This window comes from Mustela putorius, unplaced genomic scaffold (genome assembly GCF_011764305.1).
Source record: "Mustela putorius furo isolate JIRA1106 unplaced genomic scaffold, ASM1176430v1.1 tig00003896_pilon_pilon_pilon, whole genome shotgun sequence".
NCBI classification, from domain to species: domain Eukaryota; kingdom Metazoa; phylum Chordata; class Mammalia; order Carnivora; family Mustelidae; genus Mustela; species Mustela putorius.
The window spans coordinates 3,008,676-3,026,693 of NW_025422045.1; the positions used below are offsets into that span (position 1 = coordinate 3,008,676).

An 18,018-nucleotide genomic window follows, 5' to 3' on the forward strand; every position below is an offset into this window, starting at 1 on the left:
TAGAATAGGTAAGTATAATGCTACATGAATCATTTTTGTACTACTTCCATACACAAATTATGGTTTCATAATAGAGATGCCATTTCTTAGAATATAGGCCTACTCAGTCACCCTCCAATGCTTCTCCTCAAACATGCTATTCTAAAAGGGAAGCTTTCATTCATTTGACTTTACTTGGAAAACAATTCTTAATCCACTTTAACAGTATGTAATAATTAAAAGTAACAATTTTTATAACTTCAGGTTATTATATGTACAAAGACTAAAAAATTTCAATGCTTTAGAATATTACATGCCACAAGTTTTAATTGCAAAACTACTGTCCAGTGTAGACTTATATGAAGAGACAACACACAGCTGACTCAAATATTTTAAATATTAATGGTTGCTGCATTTCTACTCTTAAAAAATGCATCAAAGGATCGATACTAACAAGAAGCACATGTATCTTTTTTATATTACCAATAACATTTGAGCCCAGGTATTTCTCTTACAGAAAAAAAATTTTTAGTTAATAGAAAAAAGTTACCATTTAACCAAGACCACTAAGTTTGTGAATTTACAGGGTAACACTTAATAAAGTTATTATATTTTGTCCATTAACCAAAACTGTAAGGGATATAAGAATTGCAATTAATTGTCAATCACTAAGATTTCCAACTATAAAAACATACCAACAAAGTAACACTAAATGAACCACAAAACAGATTAACATTCGCTAAAGACACATTTTAGGACTTTGCAGTACCTGAATGGTGTTCTTTTCCCTTAAAATGCTTTCTTTAGAAAACAAGAAATGTTTTTCAAGTAGATGGCATACGTACAAGAGGAGACTATAGTGCGCAGCCATGAAATAACCAGACATCCCAATATCAGATATTGCATCTTTAAGCTTATAACAATGTCAAATAAAACTAACTTCCAACACAATACTCCCATCAGCCCAAAATAAGTCACATTAAGAAACAGATCTTCAAGAATCAAAATAATATATACTGGCTATGTTATTAGAAGTGTGCCCTGGTTTAAACAATGAAAAAAAGCAAAACCAAATGTTAGAGACTGATTTTTTCTTATACTAGACTCCACAAATAGAGGCAAATATTATTCACAGTACATCTCCTAAAAGAACAGGGAAAGAGTTGTGCTGGTGCGTAAGGGATACAAATGACTACAATTAAAGATAAAATACTTCTAAATTATAATGTAAGAAAATGAAATACCCACTGTATTAACATTCAATACAGTTGCTTAGAATGCAATGTGAAAAACACAGACTTTTTAACAAAAATGTGCAATTTACCACTGAAACAAACAGGAAAAAATCCATTACCTTTGTCATCTTTGGATGATGTCTTGCTGTCTTTAGATTCCTTTGAAGAGCTAAAGAAGCAAACCACCAGAAGAAAATTGAAAACAAAAAAAACAAAACAAAACAAAAATCGAACAGCTTGATATTGACTATATTTCAAACTAGTACTATTTGTACAAATTAACAACTCCAAAGGCCTAGATTAGGTTATTTGAGCAAATGATTCCCTTAGGATTCTTGCACTGATTTTCCCCAAGATGCCTGAAGATCTATATTTTCTGACAATTCTATTCAGTGGATATATGGCCATCTTCTCCAGATTTCAGGACTGGGACTTGACTTCATTTTGTGTTCTTAGGACTGATAGTTGTTCATTAACCATCATCACAAGGATTTTTAAAAATAAAACACAAAAAAATTGTCAATTTGAAAAAAAAAAAACCAAAAAACAACCAAAAAAAAAAACCAAATATATGCTGACAATTCGACAATGCAATCAGTAGGACACACTGCATATTACGAAGATCTTGAAATTTTTTTAAAAGTAACTTATGACGGTCAAAAATATTATAGGCAGGATCATAAGTACTAATTACTGTACATGGTCTTGAAGCCACCCCCTTAATGTAGAGTGATCTTATTGAATGCTGGAATTCAGTATCGTAAAGAACTGACATAGAAAAACAAACCTCTTTGCTTGACCAGAGGCCCCAGTAGACGAGGGCCCTTTCTTCAAAGTATCCTTTTCTTTGTCTCCAGATTCTGCTTTCTTAGAACTTTCTCTGGCTTCCTTCTCGACAGGATCACCCTTCACGCAGTCTTCCTTCTTACCATCTTTATGGTTCGCATTCATCTCATAATCCTTGCTTTCCTTCTCCGGGCTCTGTGCAATGGCGTCCTGCCCATCTTTTGGCTTACTTGCTTCAGAATCTGTAATTTTCACATTTTTACCTGTTTCTAGGAGGTCATCACCATCAAAATCCAGAGTGATGGCATCTTCAGCCTGGATTGTGACCGAGATGTTGTCATCCTCAGCTTCTTTCACAGGCGCATTAGCTTCCATCTCTTCGTGAGCTGTGTGATCAGCCTCAGCTAGGTTCCCTTCTGAAGGAAGAGGTTTAGATACTTCTTGTGTACCATCACCAGAACCTGCTATATCTAAGAGGATTTAACAGGAATAAATACGGCAAAACAAGAAGTTTAAACAATTTCATATTCATAAGCTAGAATAGGACCTAGAAAATATAAAGCCAGTTATTAGCACTGATGGAAGGTTAGGGGGGAAAAAAAACACAAGGGTATTAACTAACATAAACAATCCTTTACCCAGGATCACTTATTCTTCATGGAAAAAAGGATCTCTACATACAAATACCAAACAACAAAAGTGAAGAAATGGTTCCATCCTTAGGATACCAACTCTTCGTTTGTGGTTATAAGTTAATGGCATATGGAAGATTTTGTTTCCCTCCATGAGGTAAGTGACAAATGTGGAGATTTGTTATTCAGTGTTCGAATCATCTTGGGTTTAACCCTTGTGACCTTCTGAACTCCCATGGTGACATCTTGAAAGGTCACAGTCTGAGGACAATAGTCTTCACAGTTTTTCAGGGCCCCATCCTTTTCATTCTTCTTATTCAATTCTTGGGTAGTCCAGAATCCTATGGAAAACTGCTACAGAAGACTCCAAAGATGGCCTGCTCCATAATGTTCAGGAAATTGGTTATTTCCAGTCTTCATCCTGTCCAGCCAGTCCTGCAATTATCATTTTCGAAGATGTCTTGCATTCCCCCAAAATGGAAAGGCTTCGGGCATGTGATGTTTTTCAGTCAGTAGCTTTACTTCATCATCGCTTTTGGACTTTTTATTCTGCCTTGCTTAGAACCCTGCTCCATGTCCTTTCTAGTCCAAAGGAGGACCTTTAACTTCCATCCAAGAACTCTTCCATCCGTAACCTCATAGTGATCAACGCATTACTATTGACGTCCCTGTAATTGTATTGGATGAGCCAGTTCTCCTAAACTATGAAAACTGTTGGAAGACTGTATGAAAGTTTCTCTATGCAGCAAACAAAAAGTCAGTCTCCTGGTGACCCATTTTTAGGACTGGTTGTACAATTCAATATCCATTACACTCTAGGACCCCAATGAGTTACTGCAGTGCCAGTCTTAAAGGACATTATCAACTTACCGTATGCTAGAAGTTATTTTAAAACATAAAATTAAAATTGGGTTAAATAAAATATGGCGATGTCCACTACAGTAACTGATATGTACCAGTAAGTTAGAACGTATCTTTAAAGTTAAAAACAAAATTAAAACCAATTGAAAAATAAAATCAAGATGCTAACTTAATTCACTAAATTGATAAATTTGAAAATAAATTCATTTCAAAAATAAGATTTCAAAGAAGGAATGTTTTATTTTTACATAATTTACTATTTCTCTAAATGTTAGCAATTTTTAAAACTCTACTTGGCATCAAACATACCTTTCTCATTTTCTTCTTCCTCACCATCCTGAAATTCAAAGAATAATCAAATGTAAAATGAATTCACTTAAAACTAGATTTTAGTAACAGCACAAAAGCAGTGAGGTTAAACTGGTATATAATTTAATAATATTAATTAGGGACACCTATCACTAACAAATATAGGATATTCCAATCAGAACGAGAGCCCATTTAGAGAAATGTGGCACATTAGCTGGTGGTTGTGGTTTCAGACAAAACAGGAAAACCTATCAGTAATTAGGTCAGTTATCAATTGGATTAGTTTCAGTATTCAAAACTAGTTTATAGAATCTGAATCTTAAATCAAAGAGTTGCCGAAAGACTGACCTGATTATCTTATGTGACTCAGTTCAAAAGCACAAAGGCGTGCTATTCAAAATACTACGAGAAAGTATACTGTGAATATATACACTTTCGAGGGCTTAAATGCACATTAATAAAACAAACAAAAACCCTTCCAGGCATCTCAGAAGAGGGGTGACTACAAGAATAGTTATTTTCAAATTATTTGTTCCTTTTTTCTGTTGAAAATGAATTCACAGCAGTCACATATACCCTGATGGTCACTTTAAAAATGGTATTTGCACAACAGGTAATCAAAATCATAACTTGTGCTGTTTTAAAAATATGACTGATTTTAATTTTAAAATACGTGGTCTTTTCACTTAGTCTAAAATTAAGCATGTGCTAGCATGAAAACAGGAATACCTAAAGGTATTTTACCTTTTTCTCTACCCAGCAAATACTGCAAAACCCCCTGGAGGTAGTCAAAGTCACACCAAGGAAAAAAACCAACATTTTCCCCAAACTGAAGATCATAACAAATAAGCAAATATTCATTTAATCTCAGGAAAGAAAAAAAAGGTTAAGGGATATTTTAATTTATAACTTTTAAAATAAAAGCTGAGTAGCACCTGGGTGGCTCAGTCAATTAAATGTCTGCCTTCAACTCGTGTCATGATCCTAGTGTCCTGGGATGGAGCTCTGCATCAGGCTCCCTGCTCAATGGCAAGCCTGCTTCTCCCTCTCCTATTCCCCCTGCTTGTGTTCCCTCTCTTGCTTGCTCTCTGTCAAATAAATGAGTAAAATCTTTAAAAATAAAATAAAATAAAAGCTGAGTAGCAGCAGATCATTTTCAGTCAAGGTGGTGTGACGCTACCACATACAAAGCCTTAGAGTGGAGGGTCTCAAACTGAGCCATTTATCAGAATCCCCTGGAAGGCTTGTTAAAACAGTTTGCTGAGCACCAACCCAGAGTTTCTAATTCAGGTCTGGAAGCAGGGCTTGAGCATCTTCATCTCTAACAAGTTTCCAGGTGATGCTGATGCTGTTGGTCCAAGGACTACACTTTTAACAACTACTTACTGCCTTAGAGTGACAGCCTAGTAGTGAAAGAAGACTTTAAACATTGAACCGTAAACAAAACTTTAAATGGCGTATTTATCTTGCAACACAATTTAAGATTCCAGAAAAGCATGCATTCCTTAAAAATGTCAAATACCTTACCGTATGTTCAAAATTACATCCGATAACCACATTTCTAAGAAATCACTTTAAAGGCTTTTTCAACTTTCAGCTAACATGTAAGTGCCCCCGAATTATGGAATGCCCAACTGTTTTACACACTAAACATGAAGGAAACTATAAACACTGAAACAACTTAGCCACAAGCTTAGGAAGTAAGAGTCCAAAACTAAGTAGATTACTGATTTATAATAGCAAAGTGAATTATTTGAAGTGAAGTATTATCACGTAAGTCCATTATATTATGTTCTAATAACCTCTTTACTGTTGTTCTGTTGAACCAGAATTTAGTTTTAGTCATTGTTTCTAATCTGCAACATCTGGAAAGGAAAGAAAAATGCTTTCACTTGGGTAGAGCAACAGATAATGGCAGCAAAGAAAGGATGAAACTGTCGAGTTATCTTTTTCTTCCCAATTCTTTTAGTTTAGTATTTATTAGTCTTTTGGCGGGGAGAAACAAACTGGAATATCTTAACTTTTACTCAGGACAACAAATGAACTTAAAGAATGCAACTTGCTGCTTCTTTATCTACCAAGAGCACACAACTTCCCAGTTATTCTTTTAGAGTTACGATATTGACAGGTTCAAGAAAAAAAAAATGGCCAAATTATCTATTTTAAAATGTAAAAAAAATTAAATACTGAGATGTAAAAAAACGAAATCCTTTCTGCTGTAATTCTACCAATTAGAAATGTTATTTCCTGCTGCTAAAATAACTGGTAAGGTTTGCCTTACTTTGCTGAAGAGCTTTTAGATATTTATCCTAATTATTCAACATGCCTTCCAAAGGGGCTCATACATAACATATTAGTTTCTCAAATTAAAGGTAATACTAGTTTTACTACATATACTTAAATGCCCCAAGAAGAGTCTGGCCCAGCTTCTGGAAAATAAACCCAACTACAGCTGAGGGTAAACCACAGAAACCACTAGGGTTAGTAGAAAAAACGAGCCACAGATCAGCACAGGCTTTGAGGTGCAGTGTGTGGACACAAAGCACTACTAAAGTCAAACCTCTGGCCCTAAGCAAGCCTAAAAGTCCTCGTAATAAGGAAACAAAACAAGAAATACAACAAAGACAATGGGAGACTTTTCCCATCTAAATGATACAAACAATATGCATCTTATCTGAAAATAATTTTCCTCCACTGAAAAAAGGTTTTTTTGGGAATGAAAAATATAGTAAATCAGTAACAACAATGTAAAGCATTCCCTTATATTTTTTAGTTTATCTTGGAAAAAATGTAACATTTCACATATGAAAATGAAGAAATGCTTTCCGTAAGGTAGGAATTCATGTTGTGTATCTTTGTAGCAGGATCTACAACCCTTAGTCAAATGTCAAAAGTCACATACAAAGCTTCTCTATTTTTCTTTCACCCTAGGAACAGCAATGATGAGACAAAAATGAGCAAAGGGCTTATTTTTCAGTTAATGAAGTGTTTACTATATATATAGTAAGTATACACATACACACGTGTATATTCTATGTGTGTATATATGTATATATACACACACACACTCATTTTACCTTCCCCTAGGTTAAACTTGTGAGACATGTAACATATATGTACTATGTAAGAAGATCTCCTCTGGAAAGCCTCCTTTCCCCTGATTGTATATAAACACTATATTCAGGGGCGCCTGGGTGGCTCAGTTGGTTGAGCGACTGCCTTTGGCTCAGGTCATGACCCCGGACTTCCGGAATCTCGGCCTGCCTTGGGCTCCCAGCTCCTTGGGGAGCCTGCTTCTCCCTCTGACCTTCTCCTCTCTCATGCTCTCTCTCACTTATTCTCTCTCAAATAAATAAATAAAATCTTTAAAAAAAATAAAAAAAATAAACACTATATTCAGCCTGATTTAAAATAAACCTTCAAAATAACCTTAAACCACCAACTGCCCACTATCTATCTGGCAGTAAGCTAAAGGTCATAGGAAATACAAAATAAGTACTCAAATAAGTACTCAAAATACGTACATGATAAGTAATCAATAAACACTTGTTGAATGATTTTACTGAATAAATGTAGTGTGAGACACTATTATTTTTAGATGGAAGGTATGAACAAACTGCTCACTTCCATGTATGTAATAGGCTTAACTGTGGCACTGTGTAAGTACAGTGGAATTCGGAAAACAACATTTGCTAGCGTGCAGTTATTTAGTGAAAAGAACACCAAACTAGACATCCTAAGACCTGGGTATTTATCCTATCTTTACCACTGAAACAGTTGTACTCTGTGGTATTGTCATCCATCTAGCTAAATTTTATCCATAAAAGAGAGATAACCTATGACCAATACAGAATACAAGTAATTACTTAAGATAATGGATGTAAAAAGTTCTCTGTAAACCATAAGGCACTATATAAGAGATATTAGAGAAAGTTTTATGGAGGAGATACAGATAAATCCGGCTTTCAAAGTACATAGACTTCATATGACAAAAAAACAGGTATCAAATTAGTGAAACATAAAGGGCAAGGGCAAATAGGAAAAGGAATATACATGGTGTGATCACAGAAGACTGAAAAGACTGAGGTTAGAGGAAATTTTTAAGAATTAAAGCACTAGCAAACAAACGTTTTTTTGAGAAAAATTTCTCCCAAATTCTCAAGTAATGGGTATCTTCAAGCTAATACAGTATCACAAATAACCAGACTGCATATGTACTAAGTGCCATATCTATGACCAATCCCAACATCAATCCAGCAGGTAGAAATTATTATGTTTATTTTACAGACATAGAAACTAAGAGAATCTGCCCAAATTCATAAATTATTATAGGTAACTAATACAAGCACAATTTAAACCAAATTCCATGTAGTATAACAGGCTAATGCTTAAAGGTCAAATATTTAAAATCCAAGCAAGCCTGAAAACTGGCTTGAGTGAAGGGACTTTTTGAATGCATTTTTCTCATAGCTTTGATTTGGGAACCATGTACATATTGTAAACAGTTATAAAATCAGATTTAATTTTCCAGCTATTCTGAATTATATACTCACAAAAAGTTACAGATCCAATTTCCTTAAAACCAATACTTTAATTATTGAAAATTAAATGAAACAAGTCAACCTAAATATGTATGAGTTGGTGATATAAGCACAGAGAGCAGAACTAGTCTAATAGGCAGTTAATTGTTCATTCCCAGAAGGATCCATCTTTAGGACAGATATAACAGGAAAAAAATCTTAAAATTATTTTCAGTAATCTTTTTGGTAGTGGTGTTGGTATTAAGTTTCTTAGACTGTTGTATGTGTACTGTAAGACAAAGAAAATGATTGACATAGAAGTATCCCTATGACCTCAAAATCTATTTAACTTGAAAGCAAAACCAAACCAAAAACCACACACATTCACTAGCACTGTACATTGGAAGAAAAGACCTAGAAAACATGAAAACCCAGTAGCAATGAACACCCCTACTACTGAGACTAGGTTCTTGAGAACCACTTACAACTAAAAGGAAAAAATGGGTACTTAGGTCTACAGAAGAAAAAGGAACATCCTTACATATGAGAAAGCAATCAAAAACTACTAGGATCATGTTGAAATGGGGCCATTTGAACACTGAACAACAACTACAATGAACTTACACATTAAATACATTTAAATCCATAAATGCAAAATGAAACTGAGAAAAAAAGGAAATATAAAAAACTCAGTAGTCACTGCTAAAGATGGTAATGAACTGGCTCATTATTCCAAAAATTGGTAAATAAAAGGAAAAGCATCAGGCTTAAATATAGATGCTGCCTTTCCTTTGTAAATGGTACCACTGAGTAACCAAATAGTATGAGATATTTCTATCTCTAGGATCATTCCTAATAAATAAGGAAGAAATGATAGAATGAGAATATCACCACCTTGATCCAAGGGCTATGGATCATCAATGCTCGGTACAATCATCAAGTATAACTAGACATTATGTGCAGCCAAATGGAAAAACATGACACTATCTATGAAGTAGTGGGTATGTTGGGGTGGGCGTGGGATACCCTGCAGTGGATAGCAAGCCTCTAGATCCCACACCCAACTTACCAATTTATAGAGAATACAGTAAACAAAGAATCATGTTGAATGACTCCCCAGAAATGTAATCAGCAAAAATCTCGACTCCGGAAACCCTACAAGCAGGGATAGGCAAACTACACTAGATGCCTCTTTTTGTAAGTATTTTTACTGAAACAGCCATATGCATTCATTTATCCCGTTCATCTATCCACTGTCTGTGTCTGTTTTCACAAAACAATGGAAGAGTTAAATAGTTAAAACATAGATCATATGGCCCACAACAGCTAAAATATTTTCTACCTAGTCCCATTAAGAAACTCGGCCAAACACCCCAGGCTCTACAGAATACACAACTCAATTTCTTCACCTACTGATCTTTTAAAAGAGGTCTAATGAACATTTCAATCAAACACAATGGGTACATCTTATTTGCATCTGGATTCAAACAAAACCTGTAAAAACAAAAAGCAAAACAAAAACTACACACAATTGAACATTTGAATACTAATTAAATATTTAATGACACTAAAATCTTATATTAGGAGTAATAATGTAAAAAATAAAACATTACTTTAGAGATACATCATGAAATTTTTAAAGCAATATATGACATCAAGGATTTGTTCCAATAAACAAAGGGAAAAGTGAATGGAGCTATAAATGAAACAAGACTGTCCATGAGTTGTAACAGCTAAATCTGGGTGATGGTTACACTCTATGTATTACACTCTATTATTTAATGCCCACAGTAAGACAATATATTCACTAAGCATGTTTAGAAGCATTAGAACATATGTTCTGGATGTTCCACTCTGCATTATTTAGAAGGAGAAAAAAGGTCATTTTACTTAAAGAAAACTTCTTTGAAGATGTACCCTCCCTATCTTTTGATACAATCAGGCGATACTTGCCTCTTGATGAGAACGAGTAACTGTTCTTTCATTATCAGGATATAAGGGGAGCAAGGGCATCTTCAGGCCATAAAAATTTATTAAAATTAGAAAAAGGCATTCATTCCTTAAGATACTTTACTTCCATCTGCTAAATTTCCATAATACATACATAGTTTATTATGAGAATGGGGACCCTTAGATATGATTGGTGCCTTTACACAACTTACAACCTGTACAACTTCAGGAGTGGCCGTTAGTGGAAATGAACAAGCTAGCTACTAGCTAAAGAATATGAAGAGCTCAACTCTACCTTTCTGCAAATTTGTGATGTAGAAAAGGTAACCCCCCCAAATTTGAGAAAGTTAATTTTCCTCACCTAATCTTTACCACTTAGAAATGAACCTATGCATAGCTAGTACATGGAACAAATCTATAGACTTTCACAGTCCTAACATTTCCTTCCTGAATATTCTCAATTATGACACATTTCTCCCAGAAATGCAGTTTCTCCCCCACTGCAATAAATGCAGAGAGCCAAGATACAACCTAACCAGCATTTGTGGCTCACCATCATTTCAAAGGTAAGAGAGCTGCAGGAAAGAAGGCGTGCATGACCAGAGGTAATCAGCTAAGCAGTGCTAAATATGAACCTCACTACATACTCTTCTAGCGAATATTAACTAAGGAAATAACAGCCCTGATCACAGATTTTTCTAAATCTGAGAAACAGAGGAAACTCCAATCTCTACTTCAAAGCATACGATTTAAAGATACATGAACAAGGCTTCTTGAGTATAGATATGAGAAAAGAAAAGGATAAGCTAAAAAGAAAACATTGTTGCAACTGAGCTATATAAATGTGTTTATAACCCCTATAAACCATGCTCTAAAATATACGTTATATAAATCATATATACCAAAAAAACACAATACGCAATAGAAGTGCACTCCTTCTCTACACACACACACACACACACACACACACATACACATCCCCCAAGTAAATCTCTAGAACAGAGATTTCTACCATTTTTACACGATGCCCATCCTAGGTGTTAAATTAGCAAAATCTTAAATAAAGCTTTGAAAAGGATATTAGTACATTTAAATAATTAACTTCATAGCAAAGTAACGAAAAAAAAATCAAGGAGAGTGCAGACTTCGCAAAAGACTGGTAACCAGAGTTGTTTTTTGTTTCTTCTTTTTTTTTTTTAAACAGAAAGGATGGACTATTTTTATTTTTCTTCTGAAAATGGTAGGAACTTTGTTATAATATCTTCCAATTACCTTTGTGGCAACAGAATTTCAGCTGCCAATTTTAACTGTTTCGTATATACCACATAAATAATTCAGGATTGAGTTTATGGCAGTTTTATGAATTAGAGGATTTTGAAGTCAAAATAAGATTCCTTTTCCAAGCCCTTCCACCCACAATATCGTATTCATAGGACTAAATATAAACTTACTTGGGCTGTTAGAAAGGTATCATCTTCACCTTCTTGAGCTTCAATTTCCTAAGTAAAAGGGTATACAATAGCTTTGCTTTACAAAATATCTGGGTAACATGAGAATGCTTCTATGCTCTACCCAATTATCACTTGCCTTGTGTTCTGCCGTGTCTATGATACCATGTATACTAAGTCAATGCTTAATAATGTAGACTATATATTTTATGCCAACATAAAAATAGTCACGTTGATAGAGAATTAGAAAAATCTCTTGAGCCCTTCATTTATTGAGCTAGGTAGAACAGAAGTATTCTAAGCATGAACATTAACAGCACTGACTCCCTCCATTATCCACTGGCTTTCTTAAGACATACTAACATACTTCAAAGCAGGACAAATGGTCTCTTTCCAACAAAGAAAGTATTTTTTTAAATTATATGTCTTTAAATTAAACTTTCCTAAGTAATTCCCCACCCTTGATAATAACCAAAGAAATGCAAGTTAATCTTTTAGCTCTACTAAAGTAGCAACGGATTAAAAGCTACCATCAGTAGTGTTGGCAACATCAGTGACTGATACACTCATCCATAGTGGAGGAGAAAACAACTTCAATGTAAATGTCCCATATCAAAGGAGTGGCTACTCAGTCTAGTAAGTTACGGTGTAACACAAGCATTATGAAGTTATCATGGTATGTCATATAGAACAAATAGCAACTAAAGGTATGATAACTACTATGTACAAATATATACAAATGTGGAAGATAATAAGCCAAAATTTAAAAGCTAGTAGGATTCCAGGTGATTTATAAATTCAAAATTTTCTGAAAATTCTGAGACTTCCACATTGAACTAGAAAAAATACTTTTTATTATTTATTACTTAATTTATCTGTTCACATTTTTAAAAAACTGTCTAAAGACCTGACTTTCGATGTCCTCTTTCTCTATATCTTCTATTGCTTCTGCCTCTATTAATTCATGAGTTCTCTTGTTCTCTTCTGTAGAAAGTGACTCCTTGGAATGTACAGTTTCTTCTTCATTTTCACCAAATTCTTCAGAGTCCTTTAGTTCATCAATTCCATCTTGTTCATGTGCCTCTTGATTCTCCAATTCACAGTCCTTTTAATGGTAAGAAAATTTGGTACAGCTAGAGGCAAAGCAGTGCAGGCTATCCACCAAACGTTTCTGGTAATTTACATGCCTACCTGTTTTAAATTTTACCATATTTTGACATTATTCCCAAAGTCAAAGTTCAATCATTTGACCTTACATATTAACTGTGTCTTTAAAAATAGAGGGAGTCAAATTCCAAAGTCACTGAACCATGCATCTAAGTTCCCAAACCTCTCACACTGAGATACGCACTAACTGGATTACTACTAGAGATGCTTTCAAGTTCCGGTTATTTAATATTTACCAAATCACATCCCAGGAGCTTTCCTCGAAAATAAAGCTTCACAGAAATGACTTGATTTCTCCATGTGCCATAGTTTGATTTAATTTCAAAAACTCTGTGAATCTTACATATTATAACAAGGTTTATTTCTAATTAATAATAAGGCACCCCAACTGTTATATTCTGTTCTTTGAAAAAAAAAAAAAAAAAAGCAAATCATTAATGTATTTGCTTTGAAATCTATCACTGTGCCACAGTCTCAGTTAGGCAGGGGAACACAGGTTGGGATTGTCTTGGTGAAGGAATTCTGTTTGCCCTTCAAAGTTTATCGACACACAGTACTACAGCAGAAACAAAGAAATGCAGCAGTCTAATTAGTTTCCTCTTTAACTGCAAAGAAAGGGTTGAAAGCGATGAACACTTCCCCTTTCCATGTTCTTACGGTAAATATAACAGATTTAAGAAAAGGCTTCGGGATTAAAAGGGGAAAAGGGCAGGGGCATGACTATTAATCATTCAAAACTGAACTGCAGTGAGGAAATAGAAATTTCTGGGGAGGCGGGCAAAGGAAAGGAATAGGATTGTATTGTGAGTGTGAAGTACTTGGGAGCAGGGCACATCTCTGGAGGGCAGGTTTAACCAGCCTCACCACGTAGGAGTAAGGGAACACTGGAGGTTGCAAACAGAGTAGGGGACTGTATAACAATAGTAAATGCAACAACAACAACAACAACAACAAAAAAAAAAGAAAGAAAGAAAGAAAGAAAAAAAGAAAAGCAACCAAGGGAAATCACCCAGGGAACTTCATCTACGAGTGCTAACTCCAACCATTCTCCTCTTTTCATCTACAAATGAAAGCAATTACTATACTATTTACATCTAGGCAATAGGTGAGATTTACTCACCACTACAGTATAAATTCTAGAATTACCAATACTGAGAGAGAAGTATATTCACTTAATTTCTATCAAATACATCACACATGCCGGTACTCCCAAAGCAAAAAAGGAAGTACAAAGAAACTGAAGATTTATTTAAATTGGACTTTTTTTTAAAGCTCCTTTGTTCTTCTAGACATTATGACCAGTTTCATTTAATAATAACACAAAGGTATCTTTTGCAGCACACGCAAGAGACAATACTATTATGCGAAATAGAAGTATATATCTCCTAACATTTCAAATGAATGTTAAGATTTTTAATGAACTGTAGAGCTAAAAGTTAGACCTTTGAAAATTAAAAATTTTTACTAAGTCACAATGGTTTTCCAGCTTAGGGGTAATTTTTGCTTACTCATAACACTCACTAGTGAAGACACCTGGAGAAAATAAGAGTAAAGGAACAAACCTAAAGGAAGAGGTATCACAAGGATAACAGAATACAGAGACCGGACTGCTCCAAAAGGCTCAAACAAAAACTGACTACGGGCATGCAATCATCAGTTTTAAAGGCTCCCTGGGCAAGTATTTCCTAAAATTATCTGATTTCAGGGTTAAATCCTCAACCACATGTTTCTTTCTCTATGTGCATATGTACCCTCAAAGTGCAAGGTGCAAAATGTGGGAAGCGTGGTACACTCTGTGCTCTGTGTGTGCATGTAATGTGGGGAGGGAAGAGAGTTAAGCAGCAGGTGAGATGGCCAGGTGAATGGGTGTGCATGTAATGTGGGGAGGGTAGAGAGTTAAGCAGCAGGTGAGATGGCCAGGTGAATGGATAGGAGCTCACTTCATGGTAGAGCACACAGACATCCAGAGATGTTAATGACCATATGGACTAAGTGTATACAGAAAACAGAATATATGGGGTATAAATGGATATAATTTAGGAGGAACTGTGCTCATTTAAATAATTCCTGCAAATGCCATGCTACTTAAGACCTAATGATCACTAAGTAGCAGATCACGTCAGTAAAAAGAACCCCCAAAACAAAAAACCTGTGATTAAAAATAACTTCTGGAACTGCCACAGCTGCAGTTAAAACTGTACACATTACTTTTCTGGCTGGTCAGTTTTGAAATACATTCATTCTTAGCTAAAAAGGACCTGGCTTAAATTTATCTTTAAAGGGCAAAACAGGGGCACCTGAGTGGCTCAGTGGGTTAAGCCTCTGCCTTCAGCTCAGGTCATGATCCCAGAGTCCTGGGATCTAGCCCCGAATCGGGCTCTCTGCTCAGCAGGGAGCCTGCTTCCTCCTCTCGCTCTCTCTGCCTGCCTCTCTGCCTACTTGTGATGTCTGTCTGTCAAATGAATAAATTTTAAAAAATCTTAAATAAATAAATAAATAAATAAAGGGCAAAACAAATTTCTTAATTTGCTCTTTACTAAGTAGCAACACATAAGCAATCTTCTATCTCCATTTTAAAGACTACCTCAATCTAAGTTCTGTGTATTTTATACAAAAGCTAAATGGAATAGGCAGATGAAAATAAACTATCAATACCCTTAGTGCAGTAACTTCTCCAGGAACTAACATATCATTTGTCCTGTAGCTGTTCCTCTGGCCCCTATGTCGGACTTCTACTGCCAGGCCTGGACCAATATTACTTTTAGCTCTCTGTCTCATGTAACTAAAGACAAAGTCATTTATTATATTTCTCAACTATGATGAGATTAACAATACTACATTAAGTCTCTATTTTACCTCCATACTTCAGGATCTATTATTCAAGTAAAATGCATGAATTCATCATGCAAAATAAACGTCTTAACCTGAGTAATTAACACTTTACCTTGACAAAAGCATCATCTTCCACAGAAGCATCTCCACTCAACTCATCTGCTTCCTGTTTTTTACCTGCGAAAGAAGGAAAATGGGCTAACAACCAATATTTTATTACTTTAAAAGTAAAAAACATTCAGAAGAGTTGACCCCACAGTATCAATCACTCTCTACTCCCAAATCATCTGACAAAACTAATGCAAACTCCTTATAAACCACCTGCTCATAGCTGTCCCAAACAAAAAAGCTTTATTAAGAACATCATGCTGCCTCACTAAACTACACAAATCATCCTAATATAAACCCATCGTCTTAACTGACTTGATATATATAATACAATTTTCTTTATGACACTCAAATTCTCTTATCTTCAATCCTTCCAGAAGTAGCAGCACATTTCAGTGGTGTTCTGAGTCTATCACCAGATGCCTCACAGCTAAGTCAGATGTAAGACAGCTCCTGTCCCCCACAAAGTCGTCCCTAAGTGCTACTCTTCAACAAGCTTTCTCTGAAATAAAATCCTAATGCTTCAATCTACACCGTACAGTCCATCAGTTGATTCTATATTGCCTCGTACTCTCAAATAAATCTTGCTTCACCATTTAAAAAAGAAAATTCCTTAAGTACAAGTGACTGCTTTTATGCTTATTTTGTATTTCTCCAAACTATACGCCAAGCAATGGGGCTTGGCGCTTAACAAAATGACTGATTTAACTGACTTAAGGCAAGGAGAAATACTTCAGACTGAAAACTGTTAATAGCCTCCAGATAGACTACCGGCCTTCCCCACCCAACTCGCATCTTCAAACTACAAATCGGTGGTTGGGACTTCAAAAATGCTTTCCACGGGGGCGCCTGGGTGGCTCAGTGGGTTAAAGCCTCTGCCTTCGGCTCAGGTCATGATCCCAGGGTCCTGGGATCGAGCCCTGCATCGGGCTCTCTGCTCAGTGGAGAGCCTGCTTCTGCCTCTCTCTCTCTCTCTCTACCTGCCTCTCAGCCTACTTGTGATCTCTGTCAAACAAATAAATAAAATCTTAAAAAAAAAAAAAAATGCTTTCCATGGTTAAAGAAATACATATTTTCCACAGAGCCAATGCTAAAAGTTTATGTTTTCAGGCTACTTCACAAAAACCTACTGAACAAACCATGCATCAGAAATGCTGTAAAAAGCACAGCTGCCCAAACTTTAATATCGATGATTTTTTAATTCATTTACTTTGAAATGTGAATGGATGTTCTTTCCTGAGCCCAACTAATCATCAACTTTCCCCTTTATCTAAAACAGGGACTGCCATGTACCTATCTCAAGCTTCTGTGACTCTCACAGTAGAGAGTTTAGGTTTAAGGTGGCTGTAAAAAAAAAAAAAAAAAAGTCAGTGTACCTACCTTTCCTGAGTCTCAACAACCTCTATCTTCCATGTACTCCTAATTCGAAACCCCTTCCTTGAAGGAGAAATAAAAAGGCAACAAGATTCTAATCCTTCCAGGTTTGTGAAAAAGATCAAGACTAAAAGTGGAGTTTTGTTATTTTGTTTTGTTTTTTTTTAACTCACTGAGGTAAAAAGGGGTTGTCCCAGTCTCTCAAGGGTTTACATGAATCAAGAGAGAAAGTGTGGAGCTTGTGTGGCATTTGGTTCCTATTTAGAATGCTGGTGTATTTTCTTAGGGAAAATAGAAATTAGAAGTTATTACAAGGGACAACTAACAGAGTCTGCTGGTCGGAAAACATTTATTACTATATTAAAAAAAAAAAAAGTGCAGATGTTCCTTCCCCGAAAACAGTATCAGATGAAAAAGAGCTCACTAAATTCTTCCTTCACATTTAGAGGAAATTCCATGTTATAAAATCTTAAAGATGCTTCTTCATGGGAGAAATAAATTTTTTAAAAATATAAGACCCCAAAACACACCACCAAGTAATCTACAGAGTAGAGCTTTGGGGGGAATTCTTTCAGAACATTTGCAAACAGTATTTACTCCTTAAATTTGCAAACCATTAAAAAAAAAAAAAGTTCAATTGATTTTCCCAAGCACCCTATGGTACTTGGGGTAGGTAATCAAAATCTTAGGAAAAAGAGAAAATGAGCCAGAGAAGTTAAGTAGCTTGCCCAAAGTTAGTAAATGGCGTTGTCAGAAATGGAAGCCAAGGCTTCTCATTTCCAGTCCAAAGTTCTTTCCACTACATCCTATGACCTAC

At 35.4% G+C, this 18,018-nt stretch overlaps 1 protein-coding gene across 13 annotated transcripts in view; it reads right to left on the bottom strand.

Annotated features, from left to right (window-relative positions):
- SLTM (SAFB like transcription modulator) overlaps window positions 1-18,018 on the bottom strand; it is a 44,135-nt gene that overhangs the window by 16,173 nt on the left and 9,944 nt on the right. For 2 of the 13 annotated variants that reach the window (XM_045067557.1, XM_045067568.1), the window contains exons 3-8: window positions 15,832-15,896; window positions 12,628-12,825; window positions 11,724-11,771; window positions 3,803-3,830; window positions 2,002-2,470; window positions 1,334-1,383 (exon numbers count right to left, since the gene is read on the bottom strand). In XM_045067557.1, the coding sequence (XP_044923492.1) occupies window positions 1,334-1,383; window positions 2,002-2,470; window positions 3,803-3,830; window positions 11,724-11,771; window positions 12,628-12,825; window positions 15,832-15,896 (858 nt within the window). Of the gene's footprint in view, window positions 1-1,333; window positions 1,384-2,001; window positions 2,471-3,802; window positions 3,831-11,723; window positions 11,772-12,627; window positions 12,826-15,831; window positions 15,918-18,018 lie in introns of all 13 variants that reach the window. The other 11 variants (XM_045067556.1, XM_045067567.1, XM_045067559.1 and 8 more) reach the window with 10 other exon arrangements.